General features: G+C 43.8%; 2 protein-coding genes across 2 annotated transcripts; both read right to left on the reverse strand.

Annotated features, from left to right (window-relative positions):
• Positions 1–6,699: 6,699 nt before the first annotated feature.
• On the reverse strand, positions 6,700–8,153 carry LOC120425566 (molybdopterin synthase catalytic subunit-like). The gene is made up of 2 exons (XM_039590131.2): positions 7,667–8,153; positions 6,700–7,608 (listed from the first exon to the last, which is right to left on the reverse strand). The coding sequence occupies exons 1-2, from the start codon at positions 7,943–7,945 to the stop codon at positions 7,156–7,158; spliced, it is 732 nt and encodes a 243-aa protein (XP_039446065.1). The 5' UTR covers positions 7,946–8,153; the 3' UTR covers positions 6,700–7,155.
• A 1,676-nt stretch (positions 8,154–9,829) lies between these two features.
• Positions 9,830–13,253, reverse strand: LOC120425563 (ribosome quality control complex subunit NEMF homolog). Its single transcript, XM_039590128.2, has 2 exons — positions 12,994–13,253; positions 9,830–12,929 (listed from the first exon to the last, which is right to left on the reverse strand). The coding sequence occupies exons 1-2, from the start codon at positions 13,050–13,052 to the stop codon at positions 9,938–9,940; spliced, it is 3,051 nt and encodes a 1,016-aa protein (XP_039446062.1). The 5' UTR covers positions 13,053–13,253; the 3' UTR covers positions 9,830–9,937.
• Positions 13,254–16,582: the final 3,329 nt, after the last annotated feature.

The raw sequence follows: 16,582 nt of genomic DNA on the forward strand, positions 1-16,582 counted from the left end.
GGTACTAGGTCTAAATTAGGGACATTTGCCCCAATTCATAAGAGAAAAGTTCAATGCAACGAAAACAACATTGATTTTCTTCCAGTTCACGTGAATACAGGACATTCTCCTAGAGATCAAACAATCGTTGGAAATACGGACGCAATATCTGGAGCAACAAGGGAAAAGGGCGGATAAGCATTTTGACAGCATGAATCATTTTGCAAATTTCGAGCCAACAGGTAACTTTTTCACAAAACTCGAAATGTAAATGAATAGCTTCAACCGGAAAATTAATTTGTAAATAAATGTTGTCTCCCAAATCTAACCTTAAAATTTCTTCTGGGCAAAAAAACGAAATAAGCTCTATTGAACTGCCCATTATTGAAAATTTTGCTATTATGCCAAATCAGTATTCCACGAAAAATGTGTCACTAATTCTTCGGCAATTTCCCATAAGCATGGCATATAGACCGTTTGGTTTTTTGCATCGGCAACCAAAAGTAAACACTTTTTTTGTGAAATTCAAGTTTCAGAAGATACGTTGAACATGCTCTACCACCTGGTTTCCGGGTTTTACACCTCCTTGCTCTGATTAAAAGTCTGACTAACAGGATGTCGTAGCCAAACAAAATTACAATTACAATTATCTCGTTTTTGACAGAAGTGTACATTAGCTATTTTTTCAATGATGGACAGTGGAGACGTTCGGTATAATTAACACAAACTGTCAAATTTGCTTTTACTGAGCGGCTGTAGAAGTTTCGGTAAAAAAATTACCGAGTACGAAAATCCTCATATGAGCTATTCTACAAGGCTCTCAGAATCAAATCTTTCTCAAACATTGATTTTATTAGATGTAATCCGACTACGGGCAAATTAGGACTCCAGACACTTTATTTCGAGATAAGATTAATCCAATTTTGAAATGTTAAGTTTTAATTTCATCCCCAAACACCCTCAAATTCGATTAGCTTTTATCAGTTGCCAAGTAACACGTGTTAATCTTATCCCATCCAGTGTCCCTTTAATGCCACACAACTTCACCGAATAACCTTCGATACCCGCTCGCGCCACCCAACTTCCATAAATAGTCAAACCCGGTCACAAGAAAGCAAGAAAAAGTAGTAAACCTTCAGCATACCTCTTGAAGCCCGGAGACTGCACCGCGTTGTTGCCTATCTCGGATCGCTGATAACTTCGAGCTCGGGTTGCCACCGTCCGGGGGGATGATGAGTCACTTCTGCGGTAAACTTCACCGGCAATTTTGGGCCAACTTTCCCCAAACCACGATTTGCTGCGATGGCCTTGAATTTTTTTTCCTTTATGTTTGCATTTATTTGCGCTACTTTAAACTTTTACGGTGCGTTTTTCTTTTGTGGAACTTCAAAGGACTTTGAATTTTTAAACCGTTGAAGGACTTGCGCTGACTTGGACTAGCCGACTTTGACTTGGACTTGAGATTGTTGTTCTCTTTACAAGATGAGGTGATGCTGTGCTGTTTGGGTAAGGATGACACGTGCACAATTTGCTGCTCGATCCAGAAATCGATTTTTGTTGTTGTTGGCTCCGGTTGACGGATTTTGCACGGCCACGGGAATCGACTACAAACGGAGAATTTCAACGCGAATTTTCCGTCACACTTGAGGGAAGATTATCACAATCATTGATTTTTTTTTCGTTTTTTTGCTGCCGCCTCAAACTGGTTCATTAAATATTCTGCTCAGGGAACCGAGCGCGACACACACACACACACACACACACCTTCGATCCGGAACAGTACCGGTGTAACGGGAGAAGGACAGGAAATGCACACACAGGCAAAATATTGACAAAGAAGAAGAAAGTCACCGTTCCGGAACGGACAAATTTCGCGCACAAGGTCCTAACAAAAATCACAGCACTGAAAATTTTGATGTTGTTTTTTGTTGTTGTTGTTGAAAAACACTAGGACACACAATGTGACACGATGCGACACGATCTGATGTTTGCAGGAAACTGCTGCGGCGGCAGCAAAGACGGGTTTTCAGGCTGGTGTTGACTTTTGTTGTTTGCGTCGACGAGCTGGGAGCCGAGCAAAGAGAGTGCGAGAGAGAGAGCAAACTTAACACGCGGCGACCCGCGGGAGAAGAGAGCGAAACGGTTCTCTCTGGATGGTGGGGTGCGTTTTTGAACCGGTTCGCGGGGTTTTGAGAGAAATGGATGGGAAAACAGGAGGGTGGTCCTTAGATTTTATTTTTTTTCTTACGAGTGTAATCTTGGTGTAATCAGTTTCATTTTTATCAACAAATCTAGAGTTTTTTTTTTGAAAAGGACCTATAAGCTATTGTCTTTCATATTTTTATAGGACCTAGTAAAAAAAACTCTAGATTTCCTCTATTTTTTTTTAATGGTTGTTGTCTAACTCTCATTAAAAAAGGAGTTACAAACAATTGGGTCCTAAAAAGGAAGCTTAGATTGCTGATATTATTGTTTACAGCGATAAAGCTTATTTTTATTATTATTGCTACTTCGTGGGCATCGTCGCTTCAAAAATCAGTACCTGGTTTCAAGAAGTTCGAAATGATTTTATTAGAATTTTTTGTTGCCTACATTTAAAATTGAGTAGTTTTGTCAAATAAGGTATTCGTACCGAAGTTTCTCAAGCGAAACTGGAGAAAGAGAATCTCAGTTTGACACCGAAAAAAGTATTCAGCAAAATATTGACTAAGCATGATAAATTTCTGCGATCAATCCATGAAACTGATCCACATTTAAGTTCTATGTAGGTTAGGTTGCCGGGTCCGGTGGTTTAGTGGTTAGCGTGGTAGCCTCCAAACCCCAGTATGGCCTGGGTTCAATCCCAGACGGACCCGGTGGCATTTTTCGAGACGAGATTTGCCTGACCACGCCTTCTATCGGATGGGGAAGTAAAACGTCGGTCCATTAGCGTAAAAGAGGTTTTGAGTGACTCACCACCAGTGTTGCGTTCCTCACGCGCTCACGCGCTCGTGAGCGCTCACTTTTCGCTCATTCGTGAGGAGGAGCGCTGCGCGAGCTAGCTCACGTTTGCCCGCGCTCACGTTTGCTCCGATTTTTTCAGCTCGCGTTTGCCCCACGCTCGCGCTCGCGCTCATTTTTCGCTCACGGAGCGCTCACTTTAGAAGTATCGCGAGTCGTTTAACTTTTTGAGACAGTTTTTTTGTTTTTCAATCCTAGTTAGATTTTATACTTAAGGCGCAGCATGTCAGTGGAAACAAAGGAAGGGGGAAGCGCGTGAACAAAAAGGACTGTAAACCTTAGAGAAACTTACAAAACAATGAAATAATTCAAGAAGATTTATGCTGGGGTAAGTTTGATTCAATGTTATATGCTTGGTTGATTAAAATATAAAATTAAACTGTTTTATGTACCTAAACAGTTTGTTGGCTACCATTCCAGCGTGCAGATCAGAATGAGCAACCATTAAACAAAAGTCATTCCATTTAATAAATCGTTCAGTGCTTGGAAACGGCTGATCATTTTTATAAAGTTAATCTTTCTCTTTCTCATTCTAGAAAATAGGGTAAAATTGTTGAAACAGTTCTCTTTTTACAAAAAAGCCTCCAAATTGCTAGTTTTTGAAGTAAATCATTTGAATGAAATAATATAAATTGTCATTGTTGTGTTTTAGCACATAAAGGGTGGCTCCTCTTCCGTCAAGTAAATTTTATCTAACACTTCCGCTACCAAGCCTCTGAAAATATTCAATTACAGATTCAATAAATGATTTTTTGAATATGGACATTTTCTAAAATGTTCCGAATATGAGGGATGATTATAACTTTTATAAAGCTTACTGGTGTTTTTTTTTTAAATGTCCAATAAAACAAATTTTTTTTTGGTGTTTTTAAAACCGCCTTGAGTCAAAACTCCGGATTCTAACAACTTAAAATAAACATTTGTCAATTAATTCAATTTTTTGTACATATCAGTGCATCTCTTCACGTCAATGATTTTTTACATTAAGAATGAGTTATCTCTTTGTTAGCACACTCAAGAGTGAATCATTCTGCCCCTTGGCTAATTCTGAATTTAAATAGTACGTATATTTCGGTTCGCCGACTAAATCCATTTTATTGCTTACTGTTGTTTGTTTGACCACTTTCTTGTTTGTTTTTGCTGCCTGTGCTGAGATAGTTCTAGAAACTTCGTTTCAAACAGGCAGATGCTTCAACAGGGAAAAACAACTACCTACTTTGGCTCACCAGCTACCGTGAGCGCAAAACGCTCCGGTGAGCGTGAGCGAGCACGAGCTACCTGATAAAAACTCACGCTCCAGCTGGAGCGAGCACGCATTCCGTGAGCGCTCGCTCATTCGCAACCCTGCTCACCACACATAACCTTCGGACGCCTAGAAATGAGCAGAAACTTGCAACAGAGCCCACAAAAGACCCGGGGGTCGTTAAAGTGGATTGCTTTGCTTTGTAGGTTAGTACAAAACGTCATAAAAAGTACCTTTAACATATCCTGCCGTCAGAAACTCTATAATGAAATTAATTTTCATGAACAAGAACATTAGGATCAGTAAGAGTATGTTTTATATTTTAACGGTTTACTTCATAATTAATATTACGAATAAAATTATTTTTTATGTTATTTGATTTAACAATTAAAATTTTCGCAATTTAGGCCCGTAAGGATCGGGGGGGTCTCAAGTTATATGGCATGGACTCACAAAAAGAAACACACAGCAAAAAATAATTAATATTAGACTTAAAAAGAATTTATTACGCTTAACAAAATTTTGTTGGAGGGGAGGGGGGGGGGGGGGGGTGGTGGTGAAAGAAAGAGGGGAAGGCGGTTGTGTCCTTGAATTGGGGATGTATTAGCATATCCATAGTTTAATAATATAAACTTGCAATACAATATATACGCAATTCTGTTGTACTTGCAAATGTATGAAAATACTATTTATTATAAACAATCAACTATTGAAAAACATGAAAAGTCATAAAAATCGACCTACACCATTTCAATACCATACGATTACCCAAATTTGTATGAAAAAAACATTTAAAAAGCAAAAAAATAATTTGGCCGCCTGTTGTATGGGGATGGCCCATAGTGGACCGGGGCCAACATTTATTTCCCCGTCCGACGGAAGGCGTGATCAGACAAATTTCGAGAAATGCCACCGGTACCTTTTGGGATCGAACCCAGGCCGACTGGATGAGAGGCAACCACGCTTACCCCTACACCACAAGTCCCGGCGTTAAACGAGTTAAAAGAAAACGTAAATTTAAGTACTGGAGTTTTTGTGCATGTAGCTAAACTAACGAACGATTTTTTGACAATCCGAAGTTCAAATACGGGACTTCGGGTAATCGAATGAAGAAACAATTTTGTTTTGATTTTTTTTTCGTAGCTTTAACATCATAGGGACCATCCATAAACCACGTGGACATTTTTTTGGGAATCCCAAACCCTCCCACTCCCCTTCGTGTACAAATGTCCATACAAAAAAAAATATTTTTTGTATGGAGCGTGGACAAACGCCTCAACCCCCCCTTAAATAAAATCTGGAGCAACATTTGAAAAGGGCGTATAAGCATTTGAACAGCCAGAACTATTTTGCAAATTCCGAGCCAACAGGTAACTATTTAACAAAACCCGCAGTGTTAAAATGTAGCTGGGAAGGCCAGCTATTGTTTTACATTCTGAGTTTTGTGAAAAAGTTACCTGTTGGCTCGGAATTTGCAAAATTGTTCCAGCTGTCAAAATGCTTATCCGCCCTTTTCTCGTGTTGCTCCAGAAAAAATGTGTCCATTCTCAATAATCTACAAAATTTTGAATATTTACAGAGCCAACAGTCATCTCGGAAGAAAACCGTTTATAAATCATTAGGCTGGTACAAATATTTTTAAAAGTTTTTGTCACCCCCCCCTTCAAAATTGGCCCGAAAAATCAGGGGGCAAAAAAAATATTTTTACAATAAACTTCAAAATTTCAATGAAAATTCAAGTGCAACCAGCTGAAATCAAATTAAAATACATTCTTCTGCGTTTAAAATAATTTTTAGCATGTTTGGGTTTATTAAAAAATCTTAAGATTTTTTGAAAATTTTCGATGCAAAATCTTTTTTGTCGATACAATTTTTGTTTTTGTCAGATCTTAGATTTTTTGAAAACTAATGATTGCAAAACAACTGAACTAGTGTAAAATGCATTTTAAAACACTTTTTTCATTTAAATGTGAAGACTATGGCTTGTTATTTAAATTTTTATATTTTTTTATTTTTTTGCCCCCCCCCCCCCCTTGACCTCGGCCAGGGCCGAGGGACAAAAACTTTTTTAAATATTTGCATGGGCCTTATAAAGCTTAAAAAATGTTTTAATTAGATTACAGGACACCCTAATAAACCATGCAAAAAAAAAACAAAACTCGCGAGATTTGTTTTGGACTTTCGAGTGTCATGCCAGCATGCGGAGGGTGGAAGAGACGGAGAGAGCGAGCCCTTCTGCAGAGAGAGACGCTGGAAACACTCCGCTCTCTTTCTAGAAAAAGTTTTTTTTTTGTGAGAGAGCGTCGCTCCCATAACCGCAAACAGCAAATCCAATCGGGCCACACGTGTCACAATTTTTTGCGCGCAAAGCTGACTCAAGCGCCATGTAATTGAAATGTTTTAATTTTTAATATTTTTTATTTAAGCAAATAAGTAATAAAGTAAACACGTGCGCCACAACACCCAAGATGACAAACAAAACACAAGTTTATTTTGCATTCGATTGCGTTTTTATTCTCAAGTGCTTCACCCTGCTAGCTCTAAGTTTACAGTGTGATGAGTGTGCGTTTTTTGCTGCTTCCTTTCCCCATATAGTTGTGTACTTAACATTATCTAACTGAATATTGCTCGATGTACTACCTGACTCAGCTGCTATCTCATAGATATGCCTTGCTCAAAACCTTCAACTAACGATGAACGAGGAGTTGGTGTTGGTGATTATTTGAAAAATAAAGGGTTTTCAAAAGTGAAATCGTCTGCACATTTGCGTTTGTGCAGCTCACCTACTTGCGCACCATAATTTTGCACGATTTGATTTTGCTAGCTTTGCTAACTTTTAGATACGACGTCCCTGACCTTCTTTTCAACGTAAACATGCAAATTAACATAATAAAACTTGAAAAACTGTACAATTTTAAGGCTTTCTCCCTCGATCAAAGAACGTGATTGTCCTTGTAGGCCTTCGACCAGGTGCACTCCTTGTTCTCCTTCCACTCGGAACAACCCTGGCCCTCGGCGTACTGTTCCTTCTTCCACACCGGGACACTCTTCTTGAGCTCGTCAATCGCCCAGCGGACCGCTTCCAGCGCCGCCTCCCGATGCGGCGAACTGATGGCAATCACGACCGAAGCCTCCTTCACCGGAACCGTCCCCAGCCGGTGGTGAATCCCGATGTGAACCAGATCCGGCCAGCGACCGCGAAGCTCCTCGCAGATGTGATTCATCGACTTGAGCGCCATGGCCTCGTACGCCTCGTACTGCAGCAGGACGACCTCCTTCCCGTCAAAGTTGTCCCGGGTCGTCCCCACAAACAGCGCCACCGCGCCGCAACTCTCGTGCGCCACCAACTCGTTGATCTCCCCCACGTCCAGCTTGTCGAAGGTCAACTTCAAGTAGTTCGACCCCATCGCGCTCGAATTAACCTCCGGCAATCGGCGGAATCACGGCAACCTCGTCCCCGTCCCGAATCGCCAACGATGCCGTCAAATCCTCGCAGTACTGCTCGTTGACGGCGATTATAACATGGTCCCGGATGGGGCGCAGCTCCGGAAAGTGGGCACAAATCGCGGCCAAAATCTGGGCGCCGTTCAGCGATGCTCCCGTTCCAGTTGACAGTGGAAAGCTCGACTGTGACGACGTTCCGGCGAGTTCGCGCGCTTTGGCGAAGAAGAGCAGATTCACGTGGACGACGGTTCCGGGTTCCGCGCACTGACCTTGGCTCATAACGACACACTCAATATCTCATTCTAATTGAGAGAAATACGCAAATTGTGCTGCAGCAGGGTGCTGCTTCTCGTGGGTCGTGGAGACACTAACACAGTAACTGATAACGGGAAGGGACGGATGATAAGGTGCGCTGGAGGGAATCCGATCGAACTGAACACCGAGCAACAGGCGACGAGAACTGGCGAGCGAAATCGGGAAGAATCGTAAACAGAGAAGAGGAAACGTAAATAAAGAAGACGTCATTGATTTTGACCATTTTGACGTTTTGGGCACCGAGGGGAGGGTCGATGCAGCGGAAAGTAAAATTTTGTAATCATCAGAAAAAAAAGAAAATAAATTTGAAGCAAAACATTGTTAATGGGCTCGTTCATGGGGTTATAACAAGGCTTATAAGGATCAAAATCGGGCCAAATTGACACGAGGCTTGAGCCGAAATTGGGTCCTAAAATTAAGCTCAAATATGTGATATCTAGAGTAAATTTTCAAAAAAAAAGCCTACGAGTCATGGATTTCCTATGCAGATAGGACCTTTTGAAAATTTATTCTAGACAATTATTGTTCACAACCAGCCATGCCAGATATACAGATAAATCTGTATTTTACAGATTTTTCGATCCCAAAAATCCCAAATATCTGTATATACAGATTTTTTTAAAACGGTTATATTTGAAAGTTTCAACAATTTAGTTATTAATTTATGCTTTAATATGATTAAAAAGCTTAAATCTGTTGTTAAAAATTTCGAAATGTCTTCTATGGCTTCGAATTCGACAAGATACAGATAAAATACAGATTTATTTTTAAGAAAATACAGATTTCCTTCAAAATAATCTGGCAACGTTGTTCACAACGATAAAGCATACACTGTAACTGAAAATCGCACTTTGCTGAGTTCGTTTTCGCACTTTTTCATACGATTTTTTCAGTTCGACTGCGATAACACAAAAAAGTGTAATCGCAGTCGAACTGAAAAAATCGTATGAAAAAGTGCGAAAACGAACTCAGCAAAGTGCGATTTTCAGTTACAGTGTATTTTTCCGAATACAATGACCGAGGTCAAACTAATGGTACGTTCGTTTGAGGGCTAGTTCCGCACTGAGTGCCGCAGAACTGTCAAAGTGTTTTTTTTAGAAAGAATTCGCGCTAGTTCCGCACGGGTTTCGAGTGATTTTATCCAGGTTTTTAAGCGAAGATGGCGTTCGAATGGCGAACATCCGAAATGTCAAAATCGCGCAGTAGCACCAACATTAGAAAACAAATGTGGCTGTCATGCCATGGCACACTTTTTTCGGAATATTGGTACCACTGCGTGATTTTGACATTTCGGACGTTCACCATTCAAACGCCATCTTCGCTTAAAAATCTGGATACATATGGTACGTTCGTTTGAAGAGCCGGTGCGGCACTGAGTGCCGTCAGTCAGTGCCAGTTTTGGTTCAATCGAACGTCATTTGTCAGTGTGCGTGGAACTCGCATGAAACTGGAAAAATATCGAGTGCGGCACTAGAGTTTCAGTTCCAAGATGGCGGCGAAACTCGTGCGGAACTAGCGCGAGTTTCTTCAAACAAACACTTTGACAGGTCTGAGTGCGGCACTCAGTGTGGAACTAGCCATCAAACGAACGTACTAATAGCTTTCCTCAATTAGGTTTTACACCGTGACGTCATTTGACAGCTCGTGTGCACTGTTTACATGGTCTTCGTCGATTGTCGACGAATTTGCCCGAACAAAATCGACAACCGCATCGAACTGTGCTAAGTCCATGTAAACAGTGCACTCCTTTCTAACCTCCAAATCGAGTCGGCGTAAAACCTAATGAGGTAGACAAAAAGTAAAATTTATAAATTAACTGAAACGATTCTCGGAAAATAAAAACAATGATTGAATTTAATATATTTTATTGCATAATGACAACAGCTTTCGAATACCCTTAACAACTACTTATTGATCGCCAAACAAATTTCACAAACTTCAACCCAACATCTCGCCTCACTTCTTCACCTTCTGCATCTGCGGCGCCGACAGCTTCACCTTGCCCGGAATATTCCGCGCCAGCGTCTCATCCTTGACCGCCTTCAGCAGGTCCTTCTCCCGGTGCGAGCACTGCTTATCCTTCAGGAAGATCTGCAGCGCCGTCTTGCTCGCCTTGCCGCGCTTTCCCGTTCCGGGCGTCAACTTGACCTTGAACTTGTAACTGTGCAGCGACTGGTACGGGGCTACCACGGGGATCGCGAACAGCAGTTCGTCCTCCTCGTGGGGACATCCGGTCAGGGAGTCGAGCATGTCGACGTCCGCGGCAGCGGGGGTGTCGTCGGGGACCTCTTCGAGGTCGGCCGCCTTTTGACGCGGGGGCGGTTTCTTTCCGGGGTACTTTTTAGCGGGGTCGCTGCCGGAGGCTTCTTCGTTTTGAGCTGGTTTGGTTGGGACGTTGCCGGCGGACTTGAGGATGTCCATCATGAGTTTGCGCTCTTCCTCGTCTTGGTCGCCGTACTTTTCCTTGATTTTGCGCAGTTTTGCCTTTTGGCCACGCTTGAGGGGGCCCTGCTTTTGGGCGGCTTCGAGGCGGCGGCCGGCCCGCACGGCCGCGTCCTCCTTGGCCTGTTCCTTGTTCTTGGCCTTTTGCTTGCTCTTTTGGACCTGCTTTTTGCGCGGAGGAGCCGGCGTGATGATGAAGGGTTTGTCGTCGCCGAGGAAGACGACGGAGTCGGGATCGGGGTGGGAGGTGAGTCGTTGGAGGGTTGGGTCCGGCTGGACGGACACTTTGCCGGTGTCGTGCTCGACCTTGATGTGTGTGTCGGGGAATTTGGGGCCGGAGTCGTCGTCGTCGTCTTCCGAGGTGGATTCCGGATCTTCTTCCTCTTTAATTGTTAGGTCTTCGACCTTTTCCGGTAGGTCTTCGCCAGCTTTTTCTTCATGCTCCGACTCTTCACCTTCCTCTTCGAGCTGAATTTCCTGATCCTGCCCCTTCTCCTCCTCCACGCTCACAACCGACTCCTCGTCGAACGTCCGCACCTTCCGCTCGCCCTTGTGTCGCTCGACCGAACTCTCCTCCAGCTTGAACATGAAGCTCAGCCCCAGCACCAGATGGCACGGCGGCAGAAAGTTCTTCTTCCCGCGGATCATGAAGCTTCCCGTGGTCAGATACTCGCCCGTCGGCGCCGTCTTGCTGACCTGCTCACTCCGCACCCAGTACGCACTCGTGACGACCTTCGCGTCCCACGCCACGCTGTACGAGATGGCCATCGTGCCGGCCTCGAGCAGCGTCTTGGGCGGGATCTCTGCCCCGGACGGGTTCTTGATGACCACGCTGGACGCGCCCTGAATCTCTGCGTGCACGTAAATGTCCGCCGGACGCATGTAACGCTTCACGAGCAGCTCGTTCTGCTGCTGATCGCGCCCGCCAATCACCAGGTAGTTCTCCGAACTGATGAACCAGTAAAACTTCTCGAACCAGTACACCTTGCGCGCCTTCGAGATGGTCGTCTGCGTCCGGACGTCCTTCAGCGTTTGCAGCGTCTTCTTCTCGGCGTTCTTCAACGCCTTCGACGAAGACTCGATCGTTTTCTGCTCCTTGCGGGCGGCGAATCGACGCTGGTCGTAGTATTTACGGGCATTCGCGAAGGCAGACAGCGCCAAATCGACGTCCACCACCATTGGTTCTAGCTTTTGCTCATCGTCTTCGCGATCCGAGTCTTCCTCCTCTTCTTCCTCCTCGTCCAAAACGGCGTACGGATCTTTCAGCAGCAGCGAAATGTGGTTGATCTCGAGCTTCAGCTGCCGGATGCAGGACGCGATCGGATCGTTGTTGGCCTGCGCCGCCTTCACCAGATCCTGAATGTCCGACCAGGCCATCTGCGACGCGAGCGCACTCTGCACCGCCAACAGCGCACTGTCCACCAGGTTCTGGTTCCTCGTGATCAGCTCCGCCTTCTTCCGGTCCTCCAGCTGGGCCTTGGTCAGGTCGTCCAGTCGCTTCGCGTGATCGGTCCGCACGTTGGACAACTTCTTCAGCGCTTCCCGCTCCTGCGCGAACGACTTCAGGTCGATCTTCTGACCTTCCAGTGTGGAGTAAAACTCGTCAACGGCCGCGGTGAAGCTCGCGAACTCCTGGTACGGTTCGTCCTTGTACTGGTTGTACAAGTACGGTTGATATTCCAGATTCGTCAGGTAGTACTCTTCAGGTTCGCCCTCTTTAGCCGGCCTAAGCTCCTTCTTCTGGATGATGAACCCTTTCGACGGTTCCCGCATTCCCTGCCGCAGCATCGTCTCCGCGTCATTAATAGCGCACATCAGCGCCGTCATGTCCTCCTCAGGATTGAACACCTTCGCAAATTCCTTCGCAATCGCCTTCTGCTTCTTCTTAACCTTCTTGGACACCTCCGGAGGAACGGGATTCAACTCCCCACCAATCCGACACCCAAACAGCCCGTACTTCGTAAGCGCGTGGTCAATCACCGACGCTCCGTACTCCAAAATCGGATTCAACGCCGTTCGCAGCGTATCCCCCGGATTCGCCTTCGCAATCGTCTCCCTCACCTTCTCCATCGGCGGCGGCCCCCTATCCTGCTTTGCCCGATCCTCCGGATACTTCTCCCGCACCGCAAACCGCAACTCCTCCCCCTCAACGTGCGGCCGCAAAATGTTCAAGATCTTCAGCTCGCAATCCGTCAGCAAAATGTTACCCCGATCGTAAAGCTCCAAAATAATATGGTAAGCCGCTTCCCCGGAACCGAACTGAAAGTCCACGATCCGATCCACCCCCAGTTGGCGCAAACTCTCCAGCCGTTTGTTCTTCAGATGCTTCCGCATCTTCATCGTAAAGCCCGACGGGGCCACATTCTTAGGCCACTCGAACGCCGTCGTGTGGAACCGATTGCCGGACTCCAGCAGCAGCACCACCTTCTCCTCGTTCCGGACCAGCCGGATCAAGTACGTCTTGTTGTCGATGTCGTAGATCTGGTTCACACGCATGCCGACGAGTCTGCGGAAATCGAAAAAAAATCATTAAAATTCCAATCAATCTAAACCAGCGAAAAAACACAAACCTTTGAAGCTCCGTCACGGAACAGACCACATCGTAGGTGTTGAAGCGCGTTTTCGTCATCGTGAATTTCCGCTTCACCTCAACTTCCCGCACTCTAATATCAAACTCGCGAGTATTTTCACGCGCAATTTATTGCGGAAATTCGGCAGATAAGACGATCGACTTTTAGCAAGATTGTGAAAGGCGATTTTCTTTTCCTCCTCCGCCTGACTGAAAAAAAAATCGCGATGACGACGGATGACACGCTTGCTGTTTTTCCGATGTCTTGTTGTGAAATGAGAAACGTCAATAGTGTCAAAACCGCCGGCTGACTGCGATGCTGGGGGGTGCGTCGATGGTGTGGGAACGGAGGACTGCTGTAATGGGTGTAATTCAAAAAGACATGAAAACAAGCAAGACTATGAAAATTGGCCATAGACGAAGTTTCAACAAACTTTCCCTTTTGCTCGATTCTAATGTGAATATTTACTGCCGCGGCTTGGATTCTGATGGCGGAGATAGATAGGTAATCAAAAACCTTTCCAACGAGCCCAAAAGATTGAAGATCTGACAACGCTATCAAAAGTTATGAGCAATTGTGCTAAAACATAATTGTAACAGATACAAAAAAGGATGAACATTGCAAAAAATCCGGTTGAGGCAGCACTAAGCCGGCGACACGACAAGCCACTCGCGTCCAAAAAGTGGGCCCCAAATCGGCGCACCCCTCCGTTTCCTTTGGAACTGGAAACGTCAAACTGAGGTTTCCTCAAAAATGCATCAAATTTGGCAGCACTGCAACTTTTGACATCGAGAACTGTCACCTCAAGAAATTCAGTTTTGTTTTCGTTTTTCGCCTGCGAGTTCGGGTTATTTTTTCCAACTTCCTGATTCCGGAACGTAACAAAAACGGTGGCAAATGTCCTGTGGCCCGTAATCGATGAAAGGTAAGAAAACAATAACTGGAGTTTTAGCGGAAACGAAATTCATTCTGCCCATGTTATTTCAGGGCGCGGAAACGCTGTTCTGGTAGAATTCAGTGTTCGACTCACTCCGAAAGGAGCATCCGTAAGTTACCTGGACGGAGGTGGACTTGTGACGGCTGTCGCTGATCAACGCCATGAGATTGCTACGGATGTTCCTAGTGCCGGAATAATATGGAGGAACGAAAGCTTGGGAGGATTCTTGTTTTTTTAGGAATAGGGCAATAACTTCGACGGGCGGACTTTAACTTAGAAACAAGCAAAAAAGTAGAATTAGGCAAGAGAATAACTACATTAAATGATTAAGAAATTGTTGAGAACTTCATTTAGGATTCAATACACCTATAGTCGTCGACTAAGCTTTATTAAATCGGTCTCGTTAGCCCAAGCATTCTTCATGCTATGGCTTTTTATGCCAGAAACGTAAGTAAACGCTTTTATAGCATTTTGTTTGCATGTATTCAGGCGCAATCGAATACAAGCAGAAAACGTTTTCAATTGGGTCCTAAAATGAAGATTAGATTGCTGATATTATTGTTTACTGCGATAAAGCTTATTTTTCAGAGTACAATGACCAGAGAGAAGGGAAAATAGAGCGCGGACTTGGAACAAATTTCCAAGAAATTCATGGTACCAATCAAAGGTACAACCGTAACGCCTTTGATAAGGCGTTACGAGGTTGAGGCGTTATGTTTTTTTTTGTTTTGAGTATTTCCATCACAGCAATGTGGCAAATGGGCAGTATTCATGATTGCTGAGAGTCGCAGGACTTTCGCCCTTTGCTATTAGTAAGTATCCAGCAAAGCAAAGGGTATAGCATGCATTTGATACTGTCAACTCCCATTCGGCTGTGTTCTCGTCGCTGTCATGTTGTAAACTGGAGCCGAGGGAGGTCCTGTTGTGAATTCTAGTTGGAGGTGGTCCGAAGATCATTGAAGAAGGTAGAATTCGCCATCACCCAAGACACGAAGGCACGAAGGATAGACCATGTTTTGGGGGGTGAAAGGATGATAGGATTTAGTGATAATACCACAATTTAATATTTGTCTTTCTCTCTTATTTCAGACAAATTGTCTGGTCCGAATCCAAGGTGTTGCAGAAATCTTCCACTATACAGAATGGGGTCTTCCTTCTATCATTTCCTGTATTTTGAAAAAGGTGGTGCCCCGAATGTGGACTTATAGTTTATCACATTTACTCCATACGGTGTGAACGTGACATTCTGTATGTTTGCTCTTGGTGCATTGGCTATTTTCAAAACAAGATAGATGTTTCCTATTCTTTTAAGATACAATTTAGTAAAATCTATCCATCTATTTATTTTGCTATTGATATAACTTGTCCCTTACCTCACAAACTTTAACTACTCAATTATTCTAACTTGGAATCTCAATACATTATTGTAGAAATGTAACTGCTGAAAAAAATTGGTAAGAAATTTGGGCATAACTGTTATTAATATGATTAAAGGTACGTTCAATCTGTTTTATTATATATGTTAACTATTCAAGTTTGTTTGTTTTGTCCCATATTTCACAACTTCAGTTGTTTTCTTGTAAACTTCTCGTTACAAGTTGGTAGTTCTGAAGGTTTCTTTATTCTTTCTTTCTGTGTTAGTCTGTTATTCAATGTTCGATTTTATTTTACATTGTACTAATCCCATTTTTTTTCTCTTTGTCCTTTTCATGTACCTTGCGAGCATACGATGACCGAAAAAGTCATTGTATCAGCCAACGGTGTGTATTTCACAGTTAAAAGATAATCATGTCTAAAATTAAAGTAGACAAAGCCGCGAAACAGAACAAGTATTTTTATAAGTGCGTGAATAACAATCGGTCGTTGAAGCTCAAAAAATGTGAGAACAATATCGCGTCGTGGTTAAGTGATAATAAGGCGAAGAAAGTAGACGACGATTCCGCATGAAGAATATAGCGGAAATTATGTGTTAATTGCACAATGGATGAAGGTTTGAAGTTGACACTATCAAAAGGGAATGGTAAGATGCAATAGTAATATTGCTAGGTTTGATAGTGTCAAAAGGTAAGATCAAGGAATAAGGATTATATGAAACTATATTGTCATAATTATTGTATTCACTGAAAATTCTATCCACTTTCTACCCCCAATGTGTCCTGCACTGGGGGTGCCTGGGGTAACTTCGAGTTGACCTGGGCCGCCCGAGGAATTATGTCGTAGGTGGTTCGTGTACTTCTCACTCACCTCTCCTCGCGGCAAGGTTTTCCGTAGGTCTACACTCGAACATGCAACATGGGACAGCATGAATCTTCAGCTGAAGCCGGACGAATGTATTCCGAAATTACAGAATTACAGAGTATTTCCATCACAGCAATCCCATTTTTCGTGTTGACAGTTTCGTAAAAGAAAGTTTTGTTTGTACGTTTGCACTTCTGATACGGGTAGACGGACTGGACAAGCGCTTTTCTCAGGCCACTCGGCATGTGACGACCGTGCTTTGGTTAACGAGTTGGAACATACTCTGCAAACACCGAGAACGTGGTGTAGAAACTGGCGAAGAGTCGGGAGAATCCAACTTGCAAGTCTTCACGATCAACATGATGGATCTCATGGCGAAGATCTGGCCCCGACTGGAACCATACAACCTCACAC

This window comes from Culex pipiens, chromosome 1 (genome assembly GCF_016801865.2).
Source record: "Culex pipiens pallens isolate TS chromosome 1, TS_CPP_V2, whole genome shotgun sequence".
In the NCBI taxonomy this organism is placed as follows: domain Eukaryota; kingdom Metazoa; phylum Arthropoda; class Insecta; order Diptera; family Culicidae; genus Culex; species Culex pipiens.

Bases quoted from the DNA above. Each gene is read 5' to 3' on its own strand.
- LOC120425566 (XM_039590131.2), bottom strand. From the start codon at position 7,945: ATGAGCCAAGGTCAGTGCGCGGAACCCGGAACCGTCGTCCACGTGAAT. The intron at 7,609-7,666 runs GTGATTCCGCCG...AACTACTTGAAG, and splicing joins GGGACGGGGACGAGGTTGCC to TTGACCTTCGACAAGCTGGA.
- LOC120425563 (XM_039590128.2), bottom strand. From the start codon at position 13,052: ATGACGAAAACGCGCTTCAACACCTACGATGTGGTCTGTTCCGTGACG. The intron at 12,930-12,993 runs GTTTGTGTTTTT...CGATTTCCGCAG, and splicing joins TCCGTGACGGAGCTTCAAAG to ACTCGTCGGCATGCGTGTGA.